Genomic DNA, 23086 nt, shown 5'->3' on the forward strand with positions numbered 1-23086 from the left:
GGCTCACTGACGCAGCGGTGTAAGCACACTTGCGCGTCCAGAACGAGCCACGGGCCGAAATTGGCATGTTGTTTGGTAGGTCGGGCTGCACCGGCTGCAACCAAACCCAAATCTTGATGGAGATGATTTTAGGCATGTTTGGTACCATCCAGGCATGCCTAAGGTTACCTCTTCTCTACGACGGGTAGCCTTATCATGCTCACACCTTCCATCACACAGAAATCACAGTTCATGATAGTTGCAATCAGTTCACGAAATCATCCCTAGCTACTACGAATGATAGTTCATAACATGTTGCTCCCTAGCTACTACGAATTGCAGTTTATCATAACGGGGTCGTTCAACATACGGGGATCGAAAAGGGTTCGAGAAACAGAGAATCATAGAGGTTCTTCTTCTTCACTTCTTCTTCTTCTTCACTTCTTCTTCTTCTCCACTTCTTCTTCACTTCTTCACTTCTTCTCAGATGGTGGTGTTTTGTGTCTGCCCACTCTTGCCTCTTCACCTTCCAGGCATCATTGTCGCCCGCTTCCACGCCATGGCCGGTCTCTACTTCATCAAGAGGGACAAACTCTTCGAAGAACTCATCCTCGCCCCAACCTAGGATCCAGTTGTGAATAATGCAGGAAGCAAGGACCAGCTTTACCTGAGTGTCAAACGTGTGGAACGGTTTCTGGTCAAAGACCTTGAACCTGTTCTTCAATGCAGCAAAGACCCTCTCAATGGTGACTCTAAGGCTTGAGTGTCTGAGATTGAACAACTCTCTCTCATTCAGAGGTTGGTGCTTCGCAGAGAACTCGTTGAGGTGGTACCTTGTTTTTCTAAAGGGAGGTAGAATTCCAGGTCGGCATGCATATCCATCATCTCCAAGGTAGAACTTACCGTCAGGGATTTGCAACCCATCAAGCCTTGACAAGTTGTAGGCCAGGATGCTCGCATCATGAGCTGAACCCTCCCACCCAGCAAGCACGTAAGTGAACCTCATATCGAAATCCACAGCTGCTAGAACGTTCTGGCAGGTGTAGTGCTTCCTCCCGTGGAATGCTGCAGACATTGATCTCGGTACCTTTGCAGTGACATGAGTACCATCAATAGCTCCAATGCAATCCTGTAAAAAGATTAGCACACAATCATGTTTCTGACAGTAGCACACATCTGATAGGTACAAGGAACATGATTTTGTACTCACCCTGAAATAGGGGAACCACCTGTAGCTGTTCTTGATCTTGGTTGGTGTGTTCATTGATGCTGGCTTGATCATTTCACCTCTGAGCTCCCCAATGGCATACAACACCTGCTGGAAGTACCGAGAGATAGTCTCCGTGGATCGCCTGAATGTGTTATGGATGACTATGAACCTCTGGTTATGACCGGCGACATGAAGAAACATTGTGACTTGTTCTTCGACAGAGGTGTGGATGCTATCAGTCAGCAGTCCTCTTTCCCTGAACGATGCCACAAGTGCATAGAAAGAGGTTCTTCTCATCTGTAGCATCTGGATGGCCTCTACGTCGTTGCAGTTGTAGATGTTGTTTAGGTTGGCAATCCTCTCCTGATCTCGTTTTAACATAGGTCCGTATATCACACGAGGAAAATCAGCATGCCTAACTGCTCTCTTGTGCACCATCAGGATCCAGGCTTGTACGCAAATGATGAGTGATGCGGTGTGATGCACAAGCTGGAGCTGGTCGGTCTACTCAAACAAGATCTATGCATTACGAACGGTCTTATCGAACCCAACTAGTTCTACGAACATGAATCGAACACTACAGTAGAGCAGAGGAGTTTCCCCTTACCTCCGTCATGGTGGACGATGGACACGGCTGAAAGCCGCCGCAGATGTGCGCAGATGTCGCCGCCGCCACCGGTAAGGAAATTGGGGGATTGCAAAATTTGGGAGGGGCTAATGGAGAGGGTAACCGAAGAGGGAGGTTACCCCTACCTTTGCTGTGCAACGCCACTGGGATTTCGGTTTCTCCCGCCATGCCGAGGCGGAGCTCCCGCGCGAACGGCGTTGTCGATTTTCGTCTCGTCAGGACCTTGCCCTGGAGAAACCGTCAAATCGGACGTTCCTATCCCAGAGATACTTTAAAATCCGTGCTATGCAAGAACGCGAGTGCGTTCAAAGAACCAAACGACCGATAAATGCTCGGCTGATGCGAACCAACTAGTAGATAGGATCCCCGAATGAACTCGGGAACAGAATAAAAAACGAAGCTAAAGTTTACATCCGAGCCACAGGGTGAGTCAATACTCGAGAGCTCGTACACAGTTGCTGCTATTTAAATGCCCCTGACCTTGCCACTCACCCACAAAACACAAAAGCACCATCACTAGCTACATTGCCAAGACAAGATGGCCTCTTCCCCCTCGCCGGCCTCCGCCATCTCCGGTGACGCGCCGCCGCGCGTGGTGGAGGACTGCCTCGGCATGGTCCAGCTCCTCAGCGACGGCACCGTGCAGCGGGCCGTGGCCCCCCTCGTCCTCCCCGGTACGCCGTCGCAGACCACGTCCCCTGTCCCGTGGAAGGACGTGACCTACGACGAGACCCGCAACCTGCGCCTGCGCATGTACGTCCCGTCCACCGACGCGGGCAAGAAGCTGCCGATGCTGGTCTACTTCCACGGCGGCGGCTTCTGCGGGGGCAGTTTCGCCATGCCCGGCTTCCACGACGCCTGCCTCCGCCTCGCCGCCGAGCTCCCCGCCGTCGTGCTCTCCGTCGACTACCGCCTCGCGCCGGAGCACCGCCTGCCCGCGGCGCTCGAGGACGTCGACGCCCTCTTCTCCTGGCTGCGCGGCCAAGCCATGGACGGGTGCCTCCTCGCGGGACCGGCGGACCTCGGGCGCGTGTTCGTGTCGGGCGACTCGGCCGGCGCGAACATCGCGCACCACGTGGCCGTCCGCGTGGGATCGGGCGCGCTGGACGCCGGCCGTGTCCGGATCGCCGGGTACGTTCTACTCTGGCCGTACTTCGGGGGCGAGCGGAGGACGGCGTCGGAGGCGGCGTGCCCGGCGGACGTGTTCCTGACGCTGGCGCTGTACGACCAGATGTGGAGGCTGGCGCTGCCGGCGGGCGCGAGCAGGGACCACCCGGCGGCGAACCCGTTCGGCCCGGAGAGCCCCCCGCTGGAAGGTGTCGACCTCCCGCCGGTGCTCGTCGCGGTAGGCGACGGCGACATGCTTCTGGACCGGATCTCGGACTACGTCGCTGGGCTCAAGGCCGCGGGGAAACGCGCGGAGCTGGTGGAGTTTGCAGGGCAGGGCCACGGGTTCTCCGTGTTCGAGCCACATGGCGAGGCGGCGGGTGAGCTGGTCCGCGTCGTGCGCCGCTTCGTGCTCAGCGCGCCGCCCAACTGATCGAGCTCGTGTGTGTCGTCGTCTTGTGAGCTGGGACGGTTTTGTCATTTTTTTTGAATTTGCTTTTGTCATTTTCTCATCAACGGTCAAGTAATAAAGCTGCGTAATGAATTCGCGTTATACTACTAGTATAATAATATTTAACGCACTAAAGGTTTGTGCTTCTCTGGGCCGTATGTGCTATTTATTTTTTCGAATTATAGTTGGACTGTTCAAAACTACACAACGGGACTGTTCAAAACTAGCTGTTGCAGATCCCGCTGGACCTGGTGATGAGATGCTTTAGTCAGCTACTACAAAACTCTTGCATTTTAGCCCCAGGTCATTCACCTCTTAAACCGAAAAGGGTATATTCCTGGCCAAACTTCCTATATATTTAGAGGAAAAATGTCAGGGCATCTCCAGCGCGCGACGCATTCCAGACACCTAAATTGTCCGCGGGCGTCCGTTTCGTCACGTGGCGGATGCAGAAATGATCGTGCGTCCGGGGGACGCGCCAGCGGGGTGACGCATTTTCAGCACGGACCAGAATTCAAAAAAGAGGTTCTAGCCTCAAGTTTGCACGAAATTACAGCCTCAAATTGAGGTCTGAAATGAGTACATCACACTTTGCACATTCAGAGGCGCAAAGTGGAGTCCAAAAGGGGCACAACAATGCCTGATCAGCAATGTAAAAAGTCCAAAAGGAGGCCAGGGTGCTGGGCGCATGGCGCCGACGATCAGGCGTCTCGCGCGCGGATTTCGGCGTGCCTCTTCATGAAGCAGGCCCTGGTGTCGTTGTCGACGCTGCTCAAGTCGGCTAGCATGATCCTTGTGTCCTCTGCACGGATCTTGGCCTCGGCGTCCATCCTCCTAGCCTCGGCGTCACGCAATTTGGCCTCGGCGTCTGCCTTTTGCACCTCAATGACCTCTTTCGTGAGGTTGAGGAAGATGACAGTTGCGGCCTCTTTTTCCAGACGACTCTTCTCGTCCCTAGCAGCCAAGGTGGCATGATTGTCAGCCATCATGTTCTCGAGGCTCTGCGTGAACGCAATGGTCTGTGCCTCCCGGACTAGATTTGCCTTGGTAGCCTTATAGTCGTGGGGACGAGGTGGAAGGGCTTGACGGCCATGATCGTCGTCTTCGCCATTGATGTTGACCGCTGTCCCATTCTTCACAGCTTCATCGTAGGCCGCAAAACTTGTCCTCCACTTCTCCGCGTCCTTGAGCATTTCCCAGCAATGGACCATATGGTACCCCTTCTTATGCACTGCCCTAAACTTCTCCAAGGCTCGGGATACCTGCAATCACGTCAAAGCCGCCAATGATGCACATAGAATGATGAATTTAGAATAGAATGATGATGGTTGTATCTTGTTTACAACTGAAATAACGCCAACGCCGCTTACGGGGTGCTTCTTAGTATGTTCGACGGCCAAACAGAACTTTCTTGTCTCTTGTTTGATGTAGTCCCATCTTTTTATGAGGGACTCTTCCGTGCGAGGGCTTGGGATGTGGTAGGGCGGGTGCATCTTGGTCTCGTTGTACTCCTGCACGACCTTGGCCCAATACACCTTGCCCTTTTGTTGAGCGCATTTATATAGTCATGGCTTGTTGCTAGCCACGCCTCGCACAAACACTTGTCCTCATCGTCGATGAATCCTCTTGTCCTGTGGCTCTCCCCTTCTTCTTGGTAGCGTTGTCCGTGGTGATGACAGGCTCTGTTGGCGCGTCGTCAAAGTCGTCGACGCACACGGGTGTTGGCTGCATTTCAGTGGCCTGGGTGGAGAACAACAGTGCGTTAGCGATGTCCTCCGCATCTTGCGTCGCTGCCCACTCATCATGTCGGCCTGTCCCGGCCCGGTCGTCGCCAACGAAGCCGCCGCCGTAGATTATGGCCTAGATTTCTGTCTCACGGTGGTCCTTCCAATAGGCCTACGAATGACCGCACATCAGACGCATGATACACGACAATCGCACACATTGAGAGAGCTCACGTACCGGGTCGTCCATCGTCGGGGCAGGCGCTGTCATTTCGTCGAACGGGTTGCGGGGCTCCGGCCTCCTCTCCTCCGGGAGCTGGCGCGTCTTGTGTGTCGCGCCCGGGCATGAGTCACCGCTTCTAGGCCTCTGATTGAGGTCGGGAATCGGCGCCCCGTTCAACTGCAGCGACGCGCTGTTGAACTGCACCGGCGCCACACCGAAGGCGAACCGTGACGCCGGGTGGCCCTGCAAGGGAGCGGGAGTTCCAGGACGTAGCTGGGAACTTACCGAGCTCACCAACGAGGCCGGAGGAGCGACGTCGGTGATCCCCACTCGCTTGACGAGCATGTACCCCTCCGCTAAGCTCGGATGGAGGGCTACTTGCGCGACGCCGGCTTTCACCTGCATCTACCAACCTGCTGGTTGGCGGCCGCAGCAGTCTTCTCCTTCTGATTCCTGCGTCGGCCGCGACGGTTCGCGGCCTCGACGCTTTTCTCCTCCTTGGAGAGCACCTTCTTTGCCGCCTTCGGCTTTGCGTCCCGGCCGCCGGTGGCGGCCCGCTTTGCTTCCGCCGGAGCTGCAACCTCCATGCTGGCTATGGTCGTGGCTACGGGGAGTGTGGGGCAGCGGCGGCTGCGACGGTTTGCTCGGCTTCCATGGTGGTGGCTGCGGCGGCGAGGACGTCCATCCCTTCTATATTACTCGCGCCGGTCTACTTTGATTTTTCGCGCGGGGAATGGCCACTGGCGGGAATAATATCGGCCTACCTGCCACTGACGTGCGGGTCCTACGTCTTTTTCGGCAGACACTCGGCGCGACCGCGCAGCGTCCGCGGAGACGCAAACCTGGCGCATATTTGGGTCAGGTTTGCGTCTCCGTGGACTGCCCGGTCACTTTGCGTCGCCCCGCTGGAGGAGGGTCCAGACGCATTTCCGGTCACGGCGGACACAAACGGTCGTTGGGCGTCCGTTTGCGTCGCACCGCTGGAGATGCCCTCACTCTAGTGCAGATCTCAGTCATACCGAGTATTATATCAAAAAACGGTGAAACTAAGGGGCATTAATTGAATGTGATTTGCAGGAACATGTGAAGAATGATTAAGAGAGTTCTATTTGTAAGATAATAATTAGATATTCTTGTTGTATTGCTCATGTTTCTTCTCATCTGAAGCATTTGGAGATGCTCTACATCGTAGGAGTTGTAGCCGTAGTTCAGGTTTGCTACCCTCTCTTGATTTTGTTGTAACATATGAATATATGTGAGCCGAGGAAAGACATCACTCCTGACTACTCTCTTGTGTAGCAACATTAATTGATCCACGCATGAATGATAGCAATGAGTGAAGTTGCCCGATGTGGAAGCTCGATCTAGTTCCCCTAATCAAAGCGATATAACATGACCAATGGCTAATCGGCCCTATATAAAATACTAGCTAAATCGATCTACGGTGGCGACGTAAAGTAGAAGAGGATAGTGTGCTTTACCTCTGCCATGGAAGACAAGGGGGATGAGCTGGTGGCAGAGAAGAAGGAGAAGAGAGCCTCTGCCTTCGCAGCACGCGTCGACGGGATCTGGTGCAGGAGACAAAGAAGACGAGCTCCTCTTCTAGAGCACTGGTGAAGCATCGTTGTGGCCATACTGGGTCATGAACTAGGCTCTCCACATGCCGACAAACTAATTAAGTAACTTTGGTTAGTGTTCTGGCCCATTAATTGTGGCAAGCAGTAAGCAATTGGCCCAGCAGTCCCATCTTGGTGGCAGAGGATAGTGTGCTTTACTCCCCTGCCGCTCTAGAGGAGTAGAGGAGGACGAGTGTATAGTGCCAGAGTAGAAGGAATATGTACCGGAGGGGTAGATTTACCTCCCGCCGAACACCAAATTGGTTTTTTGGGTGGTGGCTAATGGAGGAGGTGACCAATGAAGAAGGTGTGATACCCAGCTTTGGTGCGAAGCACCGCTGGATTTCACCGTCTCCCACCATATCTCACTGAGCTCCCGCGCACACGACGTTGTCGCTTTTCGCACGGCTACAACCTGGACCTAAAAAAGAACTGCCGATTTTCAACATCTTCCAGGCCCGAGAAAATGAATTAAGACCAGTACATGCTCAAGGCAACTGAAATGAAGCTCTTGTACGGGAGACCTTTTATCAAGTGGATTCAGATATTATCGTGAAAATTAAACCTTCTCAGCGGCTTGTGGATGACATACTTGCTTGGCAGCCAGAAAAATCAGGACACTTCTATGTCCGTAGTGCGTATAAGCTTGCGTTGCATGAATCTCCTGAACAATGCGTCTTCCCGGCTGCTAGCTCTTGTCCTGATGGCCGTGATCCATGTTGGTCAAAAATCTGGAAAGCTGCAGTACCTCCTAAGGTTAAAGTCTTTGCATGGAAAACATCATCGAACGCTCTGGCGACAGAAGCGAATAAACTAAACCGTGGTATGCAAGTCACAGGAATCTGTTCCATTTGTGGTGCAGAGAGAGAAGATATAGCTCATGCTTTGCTCAAGTGCAATCATGCATACAGACTATGGGAAACCATGCGTGAGACATGGTGCCTCCCTTCAGACGCTGACCTTCAGGTGAACCCGGAGTCTTGGCTGCGAACTATCTTGCAAAATTTACCAGACCAAATGATTGACACGATCTTGTTGGTTCTATGGCGGGCATGGTATGCTCACAACGAGGTAACCCATACAAAGCCCCTCCCGTCAGTCGAAGGATCAAAGCGATTCTTGTGCAGCTATATCAAGATCCTGCGTAACATAAAAGGCCAAAGTACGGAAGATCCGATTAAAGGAAAACACACAGATGTCCTAGAACTTCCTCACGTCCGTGTTGTCTACCGGCCAAAGAAACCTCCAGATAAAGCATGGTTGAAACCAGCACTGGGATATGTTAAACTCAATTGTGATGGTTCAGTTAAACTGGAGGATGGCTCTGCTGGTACTGGAATGGTGCTACCCGATGAAAATGGTCAAGTGATTTTCACTGCATGTCGCCATTTTTTGCATTGTGAGGATGCCTTGGAGGCGGAGGCGTATGCAGTCGCGGAAGGTTTGAAGTTATCTTTGCAACGAAGTAATCTTCCTATCATAGTGGAGACAGACTATGTTGTCCTCATCACGGCGATTAACAACGGGTCTCAAGACCGCTCCTCCATCAGGCATATTATCTCTGAAATCAAACTATTAGCTAATGGCACTAGAAATATATCCTTTGTAAAAATGGATCGCTCGCAGAATAGGGTTAGCCACTGTCTTGCAAATTTTGCAAGAACAGAATCTAGAACTATGGTTTGGATCGGCTCTGAACCTGACTGTTTGGTTCAGGCTCTGGTTTACGATCAAGATGTAATCCCTGCTGCTTAATATATCCTCTTTTACCCGAAAAAAAAGCAGATTCCTAAAAACATCCAATAATAGGACTTTGATTTCCGGCATGCTTGTTCGAAGGGGATACGAGCTAGCAAATTTGCCCTGGTGACCACGTTGCTGCGCAGACGTGCCGAGCTCAGGATTCATATATGTTCACATTGTCACTATATATGTCAGGATTCTGCGTGTGGCGTATTGTAGTACTATATGTTTGCTTACGAAACATGTGGCTCCACCCTGTTAATTTGATGACTGTTCACAGACGTGGTGTACAGAAATAATAACTTGACTCCAACCAAGTCTTAGAATATTTGGGTTGGAAGGTGCCTAAGAGCATCTCCAGGAGCTCATCCAAATTTGGTCCTCTATATCTCCATATAGAGGATCATCTATAAAGATTCCTTTTTAGATGTCTCTAGTTTTCCAGCAGATCATCCATAACCAGGACATCTATATTCTCTCTCCTATATTTTAATACTATCCTATAACTACCATTTAACAGATTTCCTAACCTCACCTCCTCCAAACCTCACCTCCGCCTCCTCCATCGGCACCGGCAGGGCGCCCTCCCTCGCCATCCTCCTCTCACCACGGCTACGCCCCCAACTCTCCTCCGCGGCGGCGCCCCCGACCACAAATCCGTCCGCCCCGTCCCCATGCCCTCCGCCGGCCCCTGCTCCCCTGCTTCCTCCCAGCACGGCGCCCGACAGCGGCTCCCTCCCATGCCCTCCGGCTCTCTCCTCGTCGCCTGCATCTTCCGATTCGCGCGGTAGGCGAGCGGAATCGCGCGGGAGGCGCGCGGACGAGGGAGCAATGATCCTGGCTTGGTCACCCAGATGTGGAGGACGCACCCAAGAGCTGGATGGACATCTATCGACCCATGTCCATATACATGTGCTGCTGGAGACGGTTTTTTAGACTCGGTCCTCTACATGTCGTATAGATGTCCATTTGGATGATCTCCTGGAGATGCTCTAAGCACCATTTGCATTTGCCAATCCTTTAACGTGTGCTATTTTTTTCCTTCTACAAGTGTGAACAATTATAAAAACCGTATAATGGTATAAAGCACACTCTGCAATATACAAAGATGTAGACTAAAAGACGTGTGTATCGCATGCTTCTAATCTCTCGTGCAATAATCCTGTGTCCCCACCATATTTCTCCCTCAGTTGATGCTGCCCCACGTTCCACACCCCTCACTCTCCACCCCTCGAGCAGCATTTATAACCGGCTTTCGGCAGTCTTCTTCCTTGCACACGCAAAGATCTGGAGAAACTCATCAAACTCCGTCACAGTCGCTACGTTTTCGCGCTCCAAGGAGCTCAGTGCTTTTGAGTTTCAGGGGGTCGAGAAATGGGGAGGAGATGGCACGCCGTCGCGGCGCTGTGCATAGTCTACATTGTCGCCGCCGCTGTTGCCGCCGACGACAAGGGCCTCTCGTCCGGCGGCACCGTTGCAGCAGCGCCGTCGGAAGCGAGCACCATGGGCAAGATGGCCAGTTCAGGCGGAGCAACTTATCACCATGTGTGGCCGGTATGTAATGGTAGAATTAAGAATCCCTTCTGTTTTTGTTTTGTGTTTGCCCAGTTTGGTCGACAATGTCATTCTTGCCAATGACATGTCCAAGCTACATATGGTTCACGCAGTAGGGCGCTAGTTGAAACTTGCCATCTTTCTTGAGTTGGCTCCGACGGCTGTGACCCGTTATGACACGAGAACTGCAATTAATTTGGTGTGTTTTGTTGCTTTCTTCTCTACGTAGCCCATGAAATTTGGATGGCGAATAGTGTTGGGATCGTTCGTTGGATTCCTCGGGGCAGCGTTTGGCAGCGTCGGCGGAGTAGGTGGTGGTGGGATCTTCGTGCCGATGCTCACCTTGATCATGGGCTTTGATCCAAAGTCATCGACCGCGATGTCAAAATGTGAGGATTCACTTCATTTACTTTACTAATTTGTTTCTAATTTTATGAGTATATTGTTCTTAATATTTGCACTGAATTTGTAATATTTGCAATCTATCTATGAATGTCCATCTTCATGTTCTATTGTTTATCTGCACAACGTGACATTATTTACTAGTACTAACCTCATTGGTAAATAGATAATGTCTTAGAAACTCATACGATCTTCAGTGTGTATCTTTGCTGAACATATAGACGTATGGAGTTTTTTACTGTGAAATAATTTTACATGATAAAAAATAATGATTCATTTTAACTTACGAAATCTATTTATTTAAATATTAGTAGTCAAAGTTAGAATTTTGTTGACTGCACTATTTCTTGTAAGTAAGGTATTTACGAACGAAAACAGTACCACTTGTTTTTCCAAAGAAAAAAACGTCAGGAAGTGCTCCTCCCTTTTGTTTTTTTGGGAGAGGGAGATCGCCCTGCCTAATTCCTTAAGAGTAGTAGCTTGTTCTGCGACTGCGAGCATTCTAAGGTTTTTTCTGTAGTTTGAACTGCAAGAAACATCTGAAATATGTTCTATCAATTAATTAACATGATTTGCTCTTAATATGTGTCATAGAACAAAAAAAGGTAAATCATCACAAAAGATCATACCTGTCAAAGATGAGTTAAGTTTGTCATTGTTTCTGAGAATCTCTTCCACAGGTATGATCACGGGAGCTGCTCTCTCAACCGTGTACTGCAACCTCAAGCTGAAACACCCAACTTTGGACATGCCAGTGATAGACTATGATCTAGCCCTGCTCATACAGCCCATGCTCATGCTGGGGGTCAGCATTGGGGTTATTTGCAATGTGATATTCCCTGATTGGCTTGTCACCGTTCTCTTGATCATCCTTTTTCTATGTGAGGTTCTCAAACTTGTCTTGAAACTGTGACAGTTAAGTCTTATCTGGCTGTAGCTAACTTCAGAATGCATTTCCAACTTAAACTTCAGTTACCTCGAGTAAATCTTTTCTGAAGGGAGTTGAAACATGGAAGAAGGAGACACTCATAAAAGGGGTAATGGCTTTATTAATATTTTTCATTAGATTTTCTTTGTCATTGCATATCCTTATGAGGATGCTAATAGGGTCCTTAATTTGCTAACTCATTTTAGGAGGCCGCCGCAAAACAAGCACAACTATCTAGTAAGAACGAATAAAGCTATTAACCATCATTCACAAAATACTTTTTTTGATCAAAATACATAAAACTGTTGCTTATATTTGCTTGATTTGCCAGGTGAAGAAGTTGTGTACACCCTTCCTCCTACCGAGACAAAAACCCCGTCAGATGAAGCGGTAAACTAAAATGAAGAATATTTACATTCCCTAGCCGTAGTAAAAATCTTCTCAAGTACGATGTATAAGATTTGATTTTGGTTGATAATGTAGGAATCCATCTGGAAGAACATTTACTGGAAGGAGTTTGCCCTTCTTGCCTTTGTTTGGGTAGCATTCCTTGGGCTTCAGGTCGCTAAGGTGAGAAAACAGTTACAGTTTCAAAATGTAGCATTACGACGTAACATTACATCTAGTACAATTATCTACTAGTACCCTTTAAGTTTTCAATGATCAGTTGCTTTATTAAGAGTTTTAGATGTGTCAACTTTCGTGCAATTATTCCTTTTGATGACACCCCTACATACATTGACAGGATTTACAGAGTAGTGCAACTTTAACATTAATGTATGTCATTAGAAATTTAGAGAACTGAAAAAACTTGTATGTCGTGAAATATTATTAAGTATTTTTGGATTTTTTATCCATAATGGTAGCTACGCATGGGGCAAGCACCATTGGTTTTTACAATCCTGAGAAACTGTAACACTGACAGAAAGTCTTTCTTATGTTGATTTTGATGTTCGCAGAACTACATGGCAATTTGCTCCCCGTGGTACTGGGTGTTGAGCTCACTCCAGGTATTTTGCTGCCTCTCTCTAACTCATCATTCAAATATATTGCCTACAAAATTGACACATAGTTACGAATTTGAGATTGTTATGGGATTCAGGAAAATTTCCATGCCACTGACTAAAATGCATGAACATATTATTATCAATTATAGCTTAGGAACTATTCTCCCATGGGTTGTAACCATTTGGAGCTGTTTGCAACGGGTGTAAAGTTTGGGTCCCTATCCTGTTTGTCTTCAATTTCTTTCGATTTGCATTTTTGCTTCGAGAAAAAAATACATGTTGCCAGCTTGCATCATCTGAACTGAGATTCCCCCTACCAGTATTATCACCAGGCCCTGATTATCACTGCTTAATATTACTATCATCTCGTGTTACACAAACACAGTCTCTTTACGTGTTTGATATTTGAGCAGATCCCGGTGTCAGTTGGGGTGACCATGTACCAAGCAGTAGGTCTGGCACAGGGAAAGAGGGTGATATCATCAAGGGTAAATAACCAGGCAAACCTGAAAGCTCACCAACTACTTTTTTTTTTCGAAATGGGGGTATTCCCCGGCTTCTGCATCATGATGATGCACACGGCCTTTTATTAAAAATCAGGTAGCAAAAGTATTACAACTCACGCAACATCCATGATTGATACAACAATCAACCATCGGAAAAGTAACATAACATACTAAGACGACACTCAACATATCCTTCTAGTATGACGTCAACCAGCCTGGCACAAGATATCCTGAGCGACCATCAGGAGACGTGTGCATCCAGTAACCATAGCATCTCGTTGTCCCTCCGGAGAGAGCAGGGCCCACAGCTGAACCCAATGGGAGACCATATGGATAACCTGCAAGAAATGAAAAGAGGGTTTGTTATTAAAAATTATATCGTTCCTGACCCTCCAAATAGACCAACATAAAGCAGAAACCCCAATACGGATATATGCTTTAGATTGTCTATCAACTCCATTTAACCAATTACCAAACATATTAGTAATATTGGTGGGAGGTGGAAGATCATAGGTAAAATTTACCGTACGCCATAAGAGTTTAGCTAAAGGGCATTCAATAAAAAGGTGTTGGATGGTCTCCTGTTCCCCACAGAAAACACATTTTGTACACCCATTCCAATGACGTTTAGCTAGGTTGTCCTTAGTTAATAACACCTTATTATTTAAGAACCACATAAAAATCTTAATTTTTAGCGGAATTTTAACTTTCCAAAGATATTTTCGCAGAAAGGGGGTATGGTCACACATAAGGTCTTCGTACATGGACTTTACTGTAAACAGACCATTTGGTGTCAATTCCCAAATAAAACGGTCTCCCTCATTATTCAAATGCACAGCCATTAGTTTCCTACATAATTGCAACCACAAATTCCATTTATTACCAATCAACACTCGTCTAAATGTAATACTCAGCGGTGATTGGCCTAATACCTGTGCAACGGTGACATTCTTATGATGAACAATATTATATAGCGAAGGATATTGTTGTGCCAAAGGAGTCTTGCCTAACCAGGTATCTTCCCAGAAGCGGGTCTGCAATCCATTACCCACTTTGAAAAAACCCCTGGAGAAGAACTCCTGTTTGACACCCATCAATCCTTTCCAGAATGGAGAGTCGGACGGCTTTGGCTGAACCTCTGATAATGTTTTCTGTCTTAGGTATTTGTTATGTAACAACTCCTGCCACACCCCATCCTCATTTAGAAGTTTAAAAAGCCATTTGCTCAATAAACATCTATTTTTGATTTCCAGAACTTCAATACCTAAACCTCCTTGATCCTTGGGACGACAAACAATATTCCATTTAGTAAGCCGGTATTTTCTTTTGTTTTCGTCAGACTGCCAAAAGAATCTAGATCTATAGAAGTCCAAACGTTTCCTTAACCCAACGGGTATTTGTAGGAAAGACAACATAAACATCGGTAAGCTAGTTAATACTGAATTAATAAGCACTAACCTATCCCCATAGGATAGTAACTTCCCTTTCCAGTACCCTAATTTACTCTCAAACCGTGTTTCTACCGGATACCAATCTGAATTTTTGAGTTTCTTGTAATGGATCGGAATCCCTAAGTATCTAAAAGGGAGTTGTCCAGCATCACATCCAAAGATCTGTTTATACTGGTCTTCCTCCTCTTTTGCCTTTCCAAAACAAAAAATCTCACTTTTATGAAAATTAATCTTAAGTCCCGAGAGTTCTTCAAAAAGACATAAGATTAGTTTCATGTTGACGGCTTTGTTGAGGTCATGTTCCAAAAAAAGGATAGTATCATCAGCATATTGTAGTATAGAGAGACCTCCCTCAACTAAATGAGGAATTAGTCCTCCGACTTGACCATCTTCTTTGGCTCGATCAATTAAGATGGCAAGCATATCTACCACAATGTTAAACAGTATTGGAGACAAGGGATCCCCTTGCCTTAGACCTTTTTTTGTTTGGAAATAATGACCAATATCATCATTAACCTTCACCCCAACACTACCACCTTGTACAAATTGTTGCACTAATCTACCCCATTCCGGGGCAAAACCTTTCATTCGTAATGTTTGCTGTAAAAAAGGCCATTTAACCTTATCGTATGCTTTCTCAAAATCAATCTTAAATAAGACACCGTCCATTTTTTTATTATGTAGTTCATGGATCGTTTCATGAAGTATGACTACTCCTTCCAAAATATTTCTCCCAGGCATGAATGCGGATTGAGTTGGTCTAATAACTCTCGGGGCAATCCCAGATATGCGGTTAGTACCAACTTTAGTGAATATCTTAAAACATACATTAAGTAAACAAATAGGTCTGTATTGCTGAATCTGAACCGCATTTTCTTTTTTGGGTAGTAATGTGATGACTCCGAAATTCAATTTATAAAGGGGCAAGTCCCCACTAGTAAACTGCGCAAACAGAGCCATTAAGTCCTTCTTAATTACATCCCAAAATGTTTGGTAAAATTCGGCTGGAAATCCATCCGGTCCAGGAGCTTTATTCAGCTCCATTTGTGAGATAGCTTGATGAACCTCCTCTTCAGTAAAAGGGGCCGTCAAGATTTCATTCTCAATTGACGATATTTGCGTTACATCATTAACCTCATCTTCAGATAAAGAAATATTTGTTGGAGTCGGTACTCCAAATAACTTCTTATAGAATTCGGTAATATAAACTTTTAGGTTGTCGTCCCCAACAATAGTCCCCTCTTGCTGTTCAAGCTGGAAGATTTTCTTCTTTCGATGTTTACCATTTGCTATTAGGTGAAAATATCTCGTATTATTACCCCCTTCTTGAATATGCTTGACCTTCGCTCTCTGAGCCCATTTTGACTCCTCTTCTCTTCTTAGTTTAGATAGACTATCATTAGCCTTTTTCAACTCTTCCCTTTCATTAGTATCCAAGAAGTTTGTTTCCGCTTTTAGGTCCAGATGATCGATAATATTTAATAATCTCTCTTTCTCTTTCTTATATTTTCCACTCTGATTTCTTGCCCATCCCTTCAGAAATCTTCTTATATGTCTTAGTTTATTCAACCAAACCTCCATCGGACTAGCTCCACCTATAACTGAGTTCCACTCCTTTACTATCATTTCAGAAAAACCTTCTTGACGCAACCAATGCAGCTCAAAAGAAAATTTTGCTTGATTCCCCAGGTGTGCTTTCACACCTGAATCAATCAGTATTGGAGTATGATCGGATTCAGCTCTAGTTAAAGCTCTAACAGTTACTAAAGGAAATTTCTGTTCCCACGAAGTTGATGCTAAAACTCTATCCAGTTTCTCATATGTAGGTTCATTTCTCCTACTTGCCCATGTAAATTGTCTCCCAGTGAGAGCAATTTCATGCAAATTGAGATGTTCAATAATTGCATTAAAAACAAAGGGCCAACGCGCTTTGAAATTATTATTATTTTTCTCCTCCCTTTTACGGATAATATTGAAATCACCCCCTACCAACATAGGTAGTGATTCTGATTCACAAGTTCTTACTAATTCAGCCAAAAATTCAGCTTTGTGCTCATCTTGGGCAGCCCCATAGACCGGCACCAGAATCCACTCAAAACCATCTCTCTTACATTTGATATGGAGCTTAACACAAAAGTCACCCGTACTTACATTTAGCACCTGAAGCGTATCAGAATTTATTCCCACTAGAATACCTCCCGAACGACCATGTGGTGGTAAACAAAACCATGAGAAATTATATCCAGCCGCTAATTGATTCAAAAAAGGAATCGAGAAATTAGATCTCTCAGTTTCTAACAAAGCTATGAAATCTAATTTATGTTCCCGAATCGCCTCTTTGACAAATAAATGTTTCGCAGTATCACCAAAACCTCCAGGATTCCAATTAATACCTTTTAGATTCTGCATTATGAAAATTGTTTTTTAATTCTTTTCCTAGTACTCTTACGGATATTACTAGTATCATAGACTTTCCTTTGTCTAATTTTTTTAACCTTCACCACTGGCTTAAGATGTTCCAAGTGATCATCCATGTCCAGAGGGATGTCCTCATCATCAATCAAATCCTCACATAGGGTGGACACTTTTGACAATACAAGAGTCTCCAGCCCTTCTTTCATATTATCCATTTCGCTATTTTTATTTTCCAGAATTGTTAAAATACGTTCTTCTTCCACCATTTTAAGCCCTTTAATAGATTTACCTATTTCATCAGGTGAATTGCCCAGGGATATACCTAAACGATCCGCCCTCTTAACTATCTCAGAATTCGGGATATTAATAATAGAGTGCATGGGAATAGTGAACTGACCTGAAGAGAATGAATCGTCGCGTGACTGCGCCTTCATCATTGCCTTTTCCATCTGAGGCATGTCGGCATTAGGTTGGCCACCCAACCGGGTATTCGACCTCACATTTCCCGAGGGCTTCGGAATTCCCCCAAATGCGATTATCTCCTCTAATGAAGGACAATGAGATACAGAACCATTGTCAACTATGGATATAGAAGCGTTATGTGTGTCATTATTAGATGAAAACACAGATAAACGAGGAGACTCACCAGCAGAATTCATAGAGGAGGCATCCCTCCTTATTCCCTGAGAATCAAACGTGGCTATCTCCTGTCTCTTATGAATCAAGGGCCTTCCCATCACATTCTCCACTTGTTTGACGGGTTCCAACGAACCAGCTACATTAGCAAAATGGCAATCATGAGGATCAGATTGCAAGAAATTAGATGACATACACGAATCATGAACAAAACAATCCAGAGAAAACCCACCCGCACTCATACCAGCTCCCTGCACAGAAGATCCGCCCAGACAAAGGGCTGCTGGCCTCATCATTGGCCCAGCTTGACCATCGATGTTCAGACCAACAGAAACAGCAGTATCTGGGATTTTCTGCGGCGAGACGTGGGTCGAAAACTGCCCTGTACCAGCTTGTGTGACCGCATCCGATCCCAGCTCGTGAAAAGCACCTCCGCCCCACCTGTCCCCTGCATGCTTGACCCGCCCTTCCTCATTGGCCGGCAGAGGCTCGATCACCAGGTTACCAGCAGCACTCATCATTGCATGGTTGATCCCTTGCACGCCATTGGCTACCCGAGGGGACGCCACAGCCGCATGGCCCACTCGCTGTAGCGCTGGCGGAGCAACATTGGCCGCCGCAACGCCACTATGCTGTCGAACGCTGACACCTTCAGCTGCGCGGGTCCGATTGTCAGCCGACAGCACGGAAGACAAAGCCCCTGGCGCAGCAGTCCTCGGCGATCCCGAGGCGGATCTGCCTGGAATAGAATCAGCATCAGAATCAGAACAGTGTTTGTCTTTTAGTGAACTATTTGTAACATGCAATATAGGCGATAGAACACTATTTTTTTGAGCCAAAATATTATCAGAAAATGCATTACCTAATGGGGAAACAGGCACCTTCAAAGACCCAATAGAAATTTCCTCCACTTGTGCACCTTGTTCTTGCATCCCTTCTTCCCCATTTTTTTCACCATTCCCAACTTGACCATTGTCATTAGCATTTCCTTCATTCTCCATACCTCTAACATCCATCTCCATATCATTGTGTCCCTCACCTTGGCCCAAACCATTGTTTGGGTCACCTCCCCCATTGTTATCTAAATTTGCCTCCGTCATATTTACCTCTTGAATACCATTTCCTACTTCCACCTCAAAACGTAGTTTGTAGAAACCCCTCCTGATAAAAACATCACTATCCTGAGGAATAAGGGTGCGATCCAAACACCCAATCTTTATCCGAAGCAACTTATTTTTACGAGTAAAAGGCATATCAACATCCAAAGTTTTTCCAAAAAGAGAACCAATCCCCCACAGAGACAAGTAATCAGCTCTCATGTCAGAAGGTATTCCATCAACACGAACCCATACCTCTGGCAGCATATATAATGGCTCCTCCACTGAAGACCAGAAATCAAAAAACAAAACAGTATCCTTGTTTGGGCACACATAAGAGCCAAAATTCTTGAGCCTCTGCACTTCATATTTGCTTGGCAACTTCACTCTATATATATTATCCTTATAATGATAAACTTCCCAATAAAAATTTTCATATGGCACAATTCTCTTCATATGCTCAATAATCTCAGGTATAGTCATTACCTCACCCTCCACAGACACTTTGGCAAGCTTAGGGTTCTCCACTTTTGCTTTAAAAGCACCACATGTCATCTCAAAGAACATAAGTGCCTCATTTGCATATCCATGCAGAATAGCAGTAGGTTTTGGAGCTTGCAAAAGATGGCAAGCTGAGGATAAGTGATGGATGGACTCACATAAATCACAAAAAGGTGTGGTGCAATCATCAATAAAGTGTCCAGGTTTTTTACAACGGAAACAAGTCTCCTTGTCCTCCTTCTTCTTCTTTGCGGGTCCTAATCCTTCATCATCTTTTGCATTACCTTGAACAACTTGAGGCTCGGCAGCCTTGTTGGTCGACTGCACAACCACATTAGGAGTTACAGGTGCTAGAACCGGAGCATGTGCAGCAGCAACCGAGCCATGTCCAGGTACATTATTCACCTCGGGTGCCTTCTGTACCGCCATCACAGCCGCAACTACTGCCTGAACCGTCTGATGGAGCAATTCCGCATCAATTGGTCCAGAAACCACACCTTCATTAGAACCCCAGAAGCGTGTCTGAAAAGCACCTCCCCTTCCACCATTGTTCTGATTAGTCCACCTCTGCTGATTACCCCCATAGCCTGCTCACCAACTACTGGTATACTGCTTCTTTGGCATCACTGCCGGTGTCCTTGCCGGTCTTCTTGGCGTCGGTGGGGGCACCGTCATGGGGCCTCTCTTCCTGGAGCTTGGTATCCATCCGCAGGTAAAATCTTTGTTTGTTCATGGAAAGAACACAATGCCTCAATCATGGTTTCTCACTCTTTAATCTGATGCAGGTCTCAAGTGCTACAGCCACCTTTGCAATGATGTTTTCGTCTTCCTAGCCGTAGTAGAATACTACCTCCTGAACCGGTTCCCTGTACCATATGGTACTGTCGATCTCCTTTTGTTTGGTTCTTTCTATGGTAAGCATGGAGTAATAATTTCTTATCTGAATTTCGTGCAGCTCTCTTCTTCACCGGTGTGGCATTTTTTGCTGCGATTATTGGCCAGCGGGTCGCGAGGAAGGTGATCAATCTGTTAGGGCGGGCATCATTTATCATCTTCATATTGTCCTCTTTGATATTCGTCAGCGCGATTTCTCTAGGTAACAGTTTGACCCCCTTCGAATAGCCTCGCTGCAACCATTCGCGGTGGGATATGGTGTCACACCAAACACACTCTTAAATCTGATGTATGTAGGTGGAGTCGGCATCGCCAAAACGAGTCACAAGATGGCACAGCACGAGTACATGGGATTCGACAGTTTTTGCAAATATGACGCATAGGAAGATGCAGCCAGCACGCATACAAGAACGATGTAACTAATCACGCAGTTTCAGTTGAACGGAAGGACTACAAGATCATTATTTCAGCCAGTAGAACCCAATGTAGTCGATGATTAGATGGCATGTACTTGCAGATGGATATACAAAGTTTGAAGCAATGCCTTTCTTGGTAGATAGATGCTCCTTAAATTTAGAGAACGCTTTTCTCTTGATTACTCATGTTAGTTTTAAACATGTCTTCATTCGTAGAGTCAGCAAATTAATCATGTCACAGTAATCAGAATCCTTTGTGGTTTTCGCACCTTTTGTATTTTCACCTAACAGATTCTGCAGTGGCTCGAGATCTACTTGGTCCGATATAGCAAAATGGTTGAACAACGCCCAGGTAAACCAGAGGTTGTGAGGCATCTGATTAATTCCAGGAATAATCCAAGTCTTCTTCAATAATCCCATCTCTTCATCAATCTCATCAACCACATTAACATTCTCACTATCAAAGAAAGCTTCTACCAGCATTTGATAGATAATATGGAGATAAATAGAAAGCCATCTGCCCAATTGCATTCATCAGAACCTCCACCAAGGGTCCTACCAGCAAGGAACTTCACATTTCTGCATAGTTCCTGCATCGATCTTCAGCATATGTGAGTTCGGCATTGATCTGTGAATTCTGTTACCAACCTGTGGATTCGATCTTCAGCTTTCCGTCGGCTGTTTTCTGCCGATCAGCACCCCAGCCCGGCCGCCCGTCGATCAGTGCCTCAATCCTCAGCAGCACATATATCTTTTGTGTGGCCACCGCCGCTCGATCGTTTGTTGACTTGTGAGACATGAGAGACCCGGAGAAAATTAGAATTTTGGGGATTCTTTTTGTTTGAGAAACACAGTACAACGCAGATGCTGACATACACGCGTAAACACTCACCCCTATAAACGCACATACGCACACCCTACCCTTATGAGCACTTTTGGAAGATTGAGCCGGCGGATTCGTTCTTGAAATTTGACGAACTCAACACATGCGCCTCGATGTTAGCGGGAACATCGCCTTCCACTGAATAAAATATTCCGTCTTTATAAGATACACATGTTAAACATGAGTTTGAACTCTGGTTGGCTGGGGCTAAAAAGGACGGGTGATATACAGGTGAGGCAGGAGTGAGTACCAAATTCTAACCTATAGTAGTACTACCAAACAGTGACATACTACTAGGCTTTTGTATAGATACAAGTAAAGTGACATATCAACTCCAACAGGGAATCTCCAAGACATGACAACGGTGAAAGATATGGGGAGGGTGCCATATCGTTTTGAGAAAATTTGCGTCCCTCCATAGAGGTCGTACGCCACGATTTAAACAGCAAGTGTAAGGAGCGAACCAAACTTTTCCTCCGTGCAAGTCGTATGCCATCTCCATGTTGATCTGCGCCAAGGTCCCGATAATCACCAATCCTAATTATCATATGGAAAGTACAGAGGGATGGGTGGGTGGGGTTGGTGTATCCGCTTATTGTTATGTTGGGCTAAAAAGGACGGTGATACATGGGTGGGGCAGGAGCAAGTATCAAATTCTGATATGTAGTAGTACTATCAAACAGTGACATACTACTAGCCTTTTGTGCATATACATGTAAAGTGTGTACAACGGTTAACTTCAGCAGGGAATCTCCAACACACAACAACGGTGATAGATATGGTGAGGGTGCCATATCGTCACGAGAAAAATTGCATCCCTCCACGCAGGTCGTACGCTATGATTTAATCAGCAAGCATGAGAAGCAAACCCAACTTTCCCTCCGCGCAGGTCGCACGCCACCTCCGGGTTGACCTGCGCCAAGGTCCCGATAATCGCCAATCCTAATTAGGCGATGGAAAGTACAAAGGGATGTGTGGTCCGGGTTGGTGTACCCGCTTGCTACCATGTTGGGCCAAAAAGGACGGGTGATACACGCGTGGGGCAGGAATAAGTACCAAATTCTGACCTACAGTAATACTACCAAACAGTTACATACTACCTTTTGTGCAGATACATGTAAAGTGTGTACAGCGGTCAACTCCAGCAGGGAATCTCCAACACACAACAATGGTGACAGATATGGTGAGGGCACCATATCGTCACGAGAAAATTTGGGTCCCTCCACGCAGGTCATACGCCACGATTTAATCAGCAAGCGTGAGGAGCGAACCCAACTTTCCCTCCGCGCAGGTCGTACGGCACCTCCGGCTTGGCCTACGTCAAAGTCCCGATAATCTCCAATCCTAATTAGCCTATGGCAAGTACAGAAAGATTGGTGGGTCGGTGTTGTCGTCGTGGTGAACAGACAGATGCCATGGGATGGCTTATCTTGGGGCCGAATGGACGCTAGAGGATTCGGGGGAGGGTTTTTGATGTGGATGGTGAGGTTTCCGGGTGGATTCCTCAAGAACTTGGCCTTGACCGAAGGAAGAAGATGATGAACTCAAGAACAAGGACAGCACTAGATCTCTCTATTTCTTCATCACAAGTGCATACAGGTTTGATTGTACATCTCATCGTGCCCGCGAAGGGCTGTGCCACCTCTCCTTATATAGGGGAGAGGGTGGCTTACAAGGGAAGGAACCCTAGAAACCCTAATGGGATCTTTGACTAG

General features: G+C 46.6%; 2 protein-coding genes and 1 pseudogene across 2 annotated transcripts; 2 read left to right on the forward strand and 1 right to left on the reverse strand.

The window, feature by feature from the left end:
* Nucleotides 1–199: 199 nt before the first annotated feature.
* LOC127316002 (protein ALP1-like) lies at nt 200–1627 on the reverse strand. Its single transcript, XM_051346428.1, has 3 exons — nt 1190–1627; nt 506–1108; nt 200–205 (listed from the first exon to the last, which is right to left on the reverse strand). The coding sequence occupies exons 1-3, from the start codon at nt 1625–1627 to the stop codon at nt 200–202; spliced, it is 1047 nt and encodes a 348-aa protein (XP_051202388.1).
* A 620-nt stretch (nt 1628–2247) lies between these two features.
* LOC127317370 (strigolactones hydrolase CXE15-like) lies at nt 2248–3477 on the forward strand. The gene has a single exon (XM_051347932.2). It carries the CDS (start codon nt 2356–2358, stop codon nt 3355–3357), a length of 1002 nt encoding a protein of 333 aa, XP_051203892.1. The 5' UTR covers nt 2248–2355; the 3' UTR covers nt 3358–3477.
* A 6328-nt stretch (nt 3478–9805) lies between these two features.
* LOC127317369 (sulfite exporter TauE/SafE family protein 3-like) lies at nt 9806–20778 on the forward strand (annotated as a pseudogene).
* Nucleotides 20779–23086: the final 2308 nt, after the last annotated feature.

This window comes from Lolium perenne, chromosome 7 (genome assembly GCF_019359855.2).
Source record: "Lolium perenne isolate Kyuss_39 chromosome 7, Kyuss_2.0, whole genome shotgun sequence".
NCBI classification, from domain to species: domain Eukaryota; kingdom Viridiplantae; phylum Streptophyta; class Magnoliopsida; order Poales; family Poaceae; genus Lolium; species Lolium perenne.

Coding starts and splice junctions, on each gene's coding strand:
- LOC127316002 (XM_051346428.1), bottom strand. CDS start 1,627: ATGGTGCACAAGAGAGCAGTTAGGCATGCTGATTTTCCTCGTGTGATA. Junction 1,109..1,189: donor GGTGGTTCCCCTATTTCAGG/GTGAGTACAAAA, acceptor ATCTTTTTACAG/GATTGCATTGGAGCTATTGA.
- LOC127317370 (XM_051347932.2), top strand. CDS start 2,356: ATGGCCTCTTCCCCCTCGCCGGCCTCCGCCATCTCCGGTGACGCGCCG.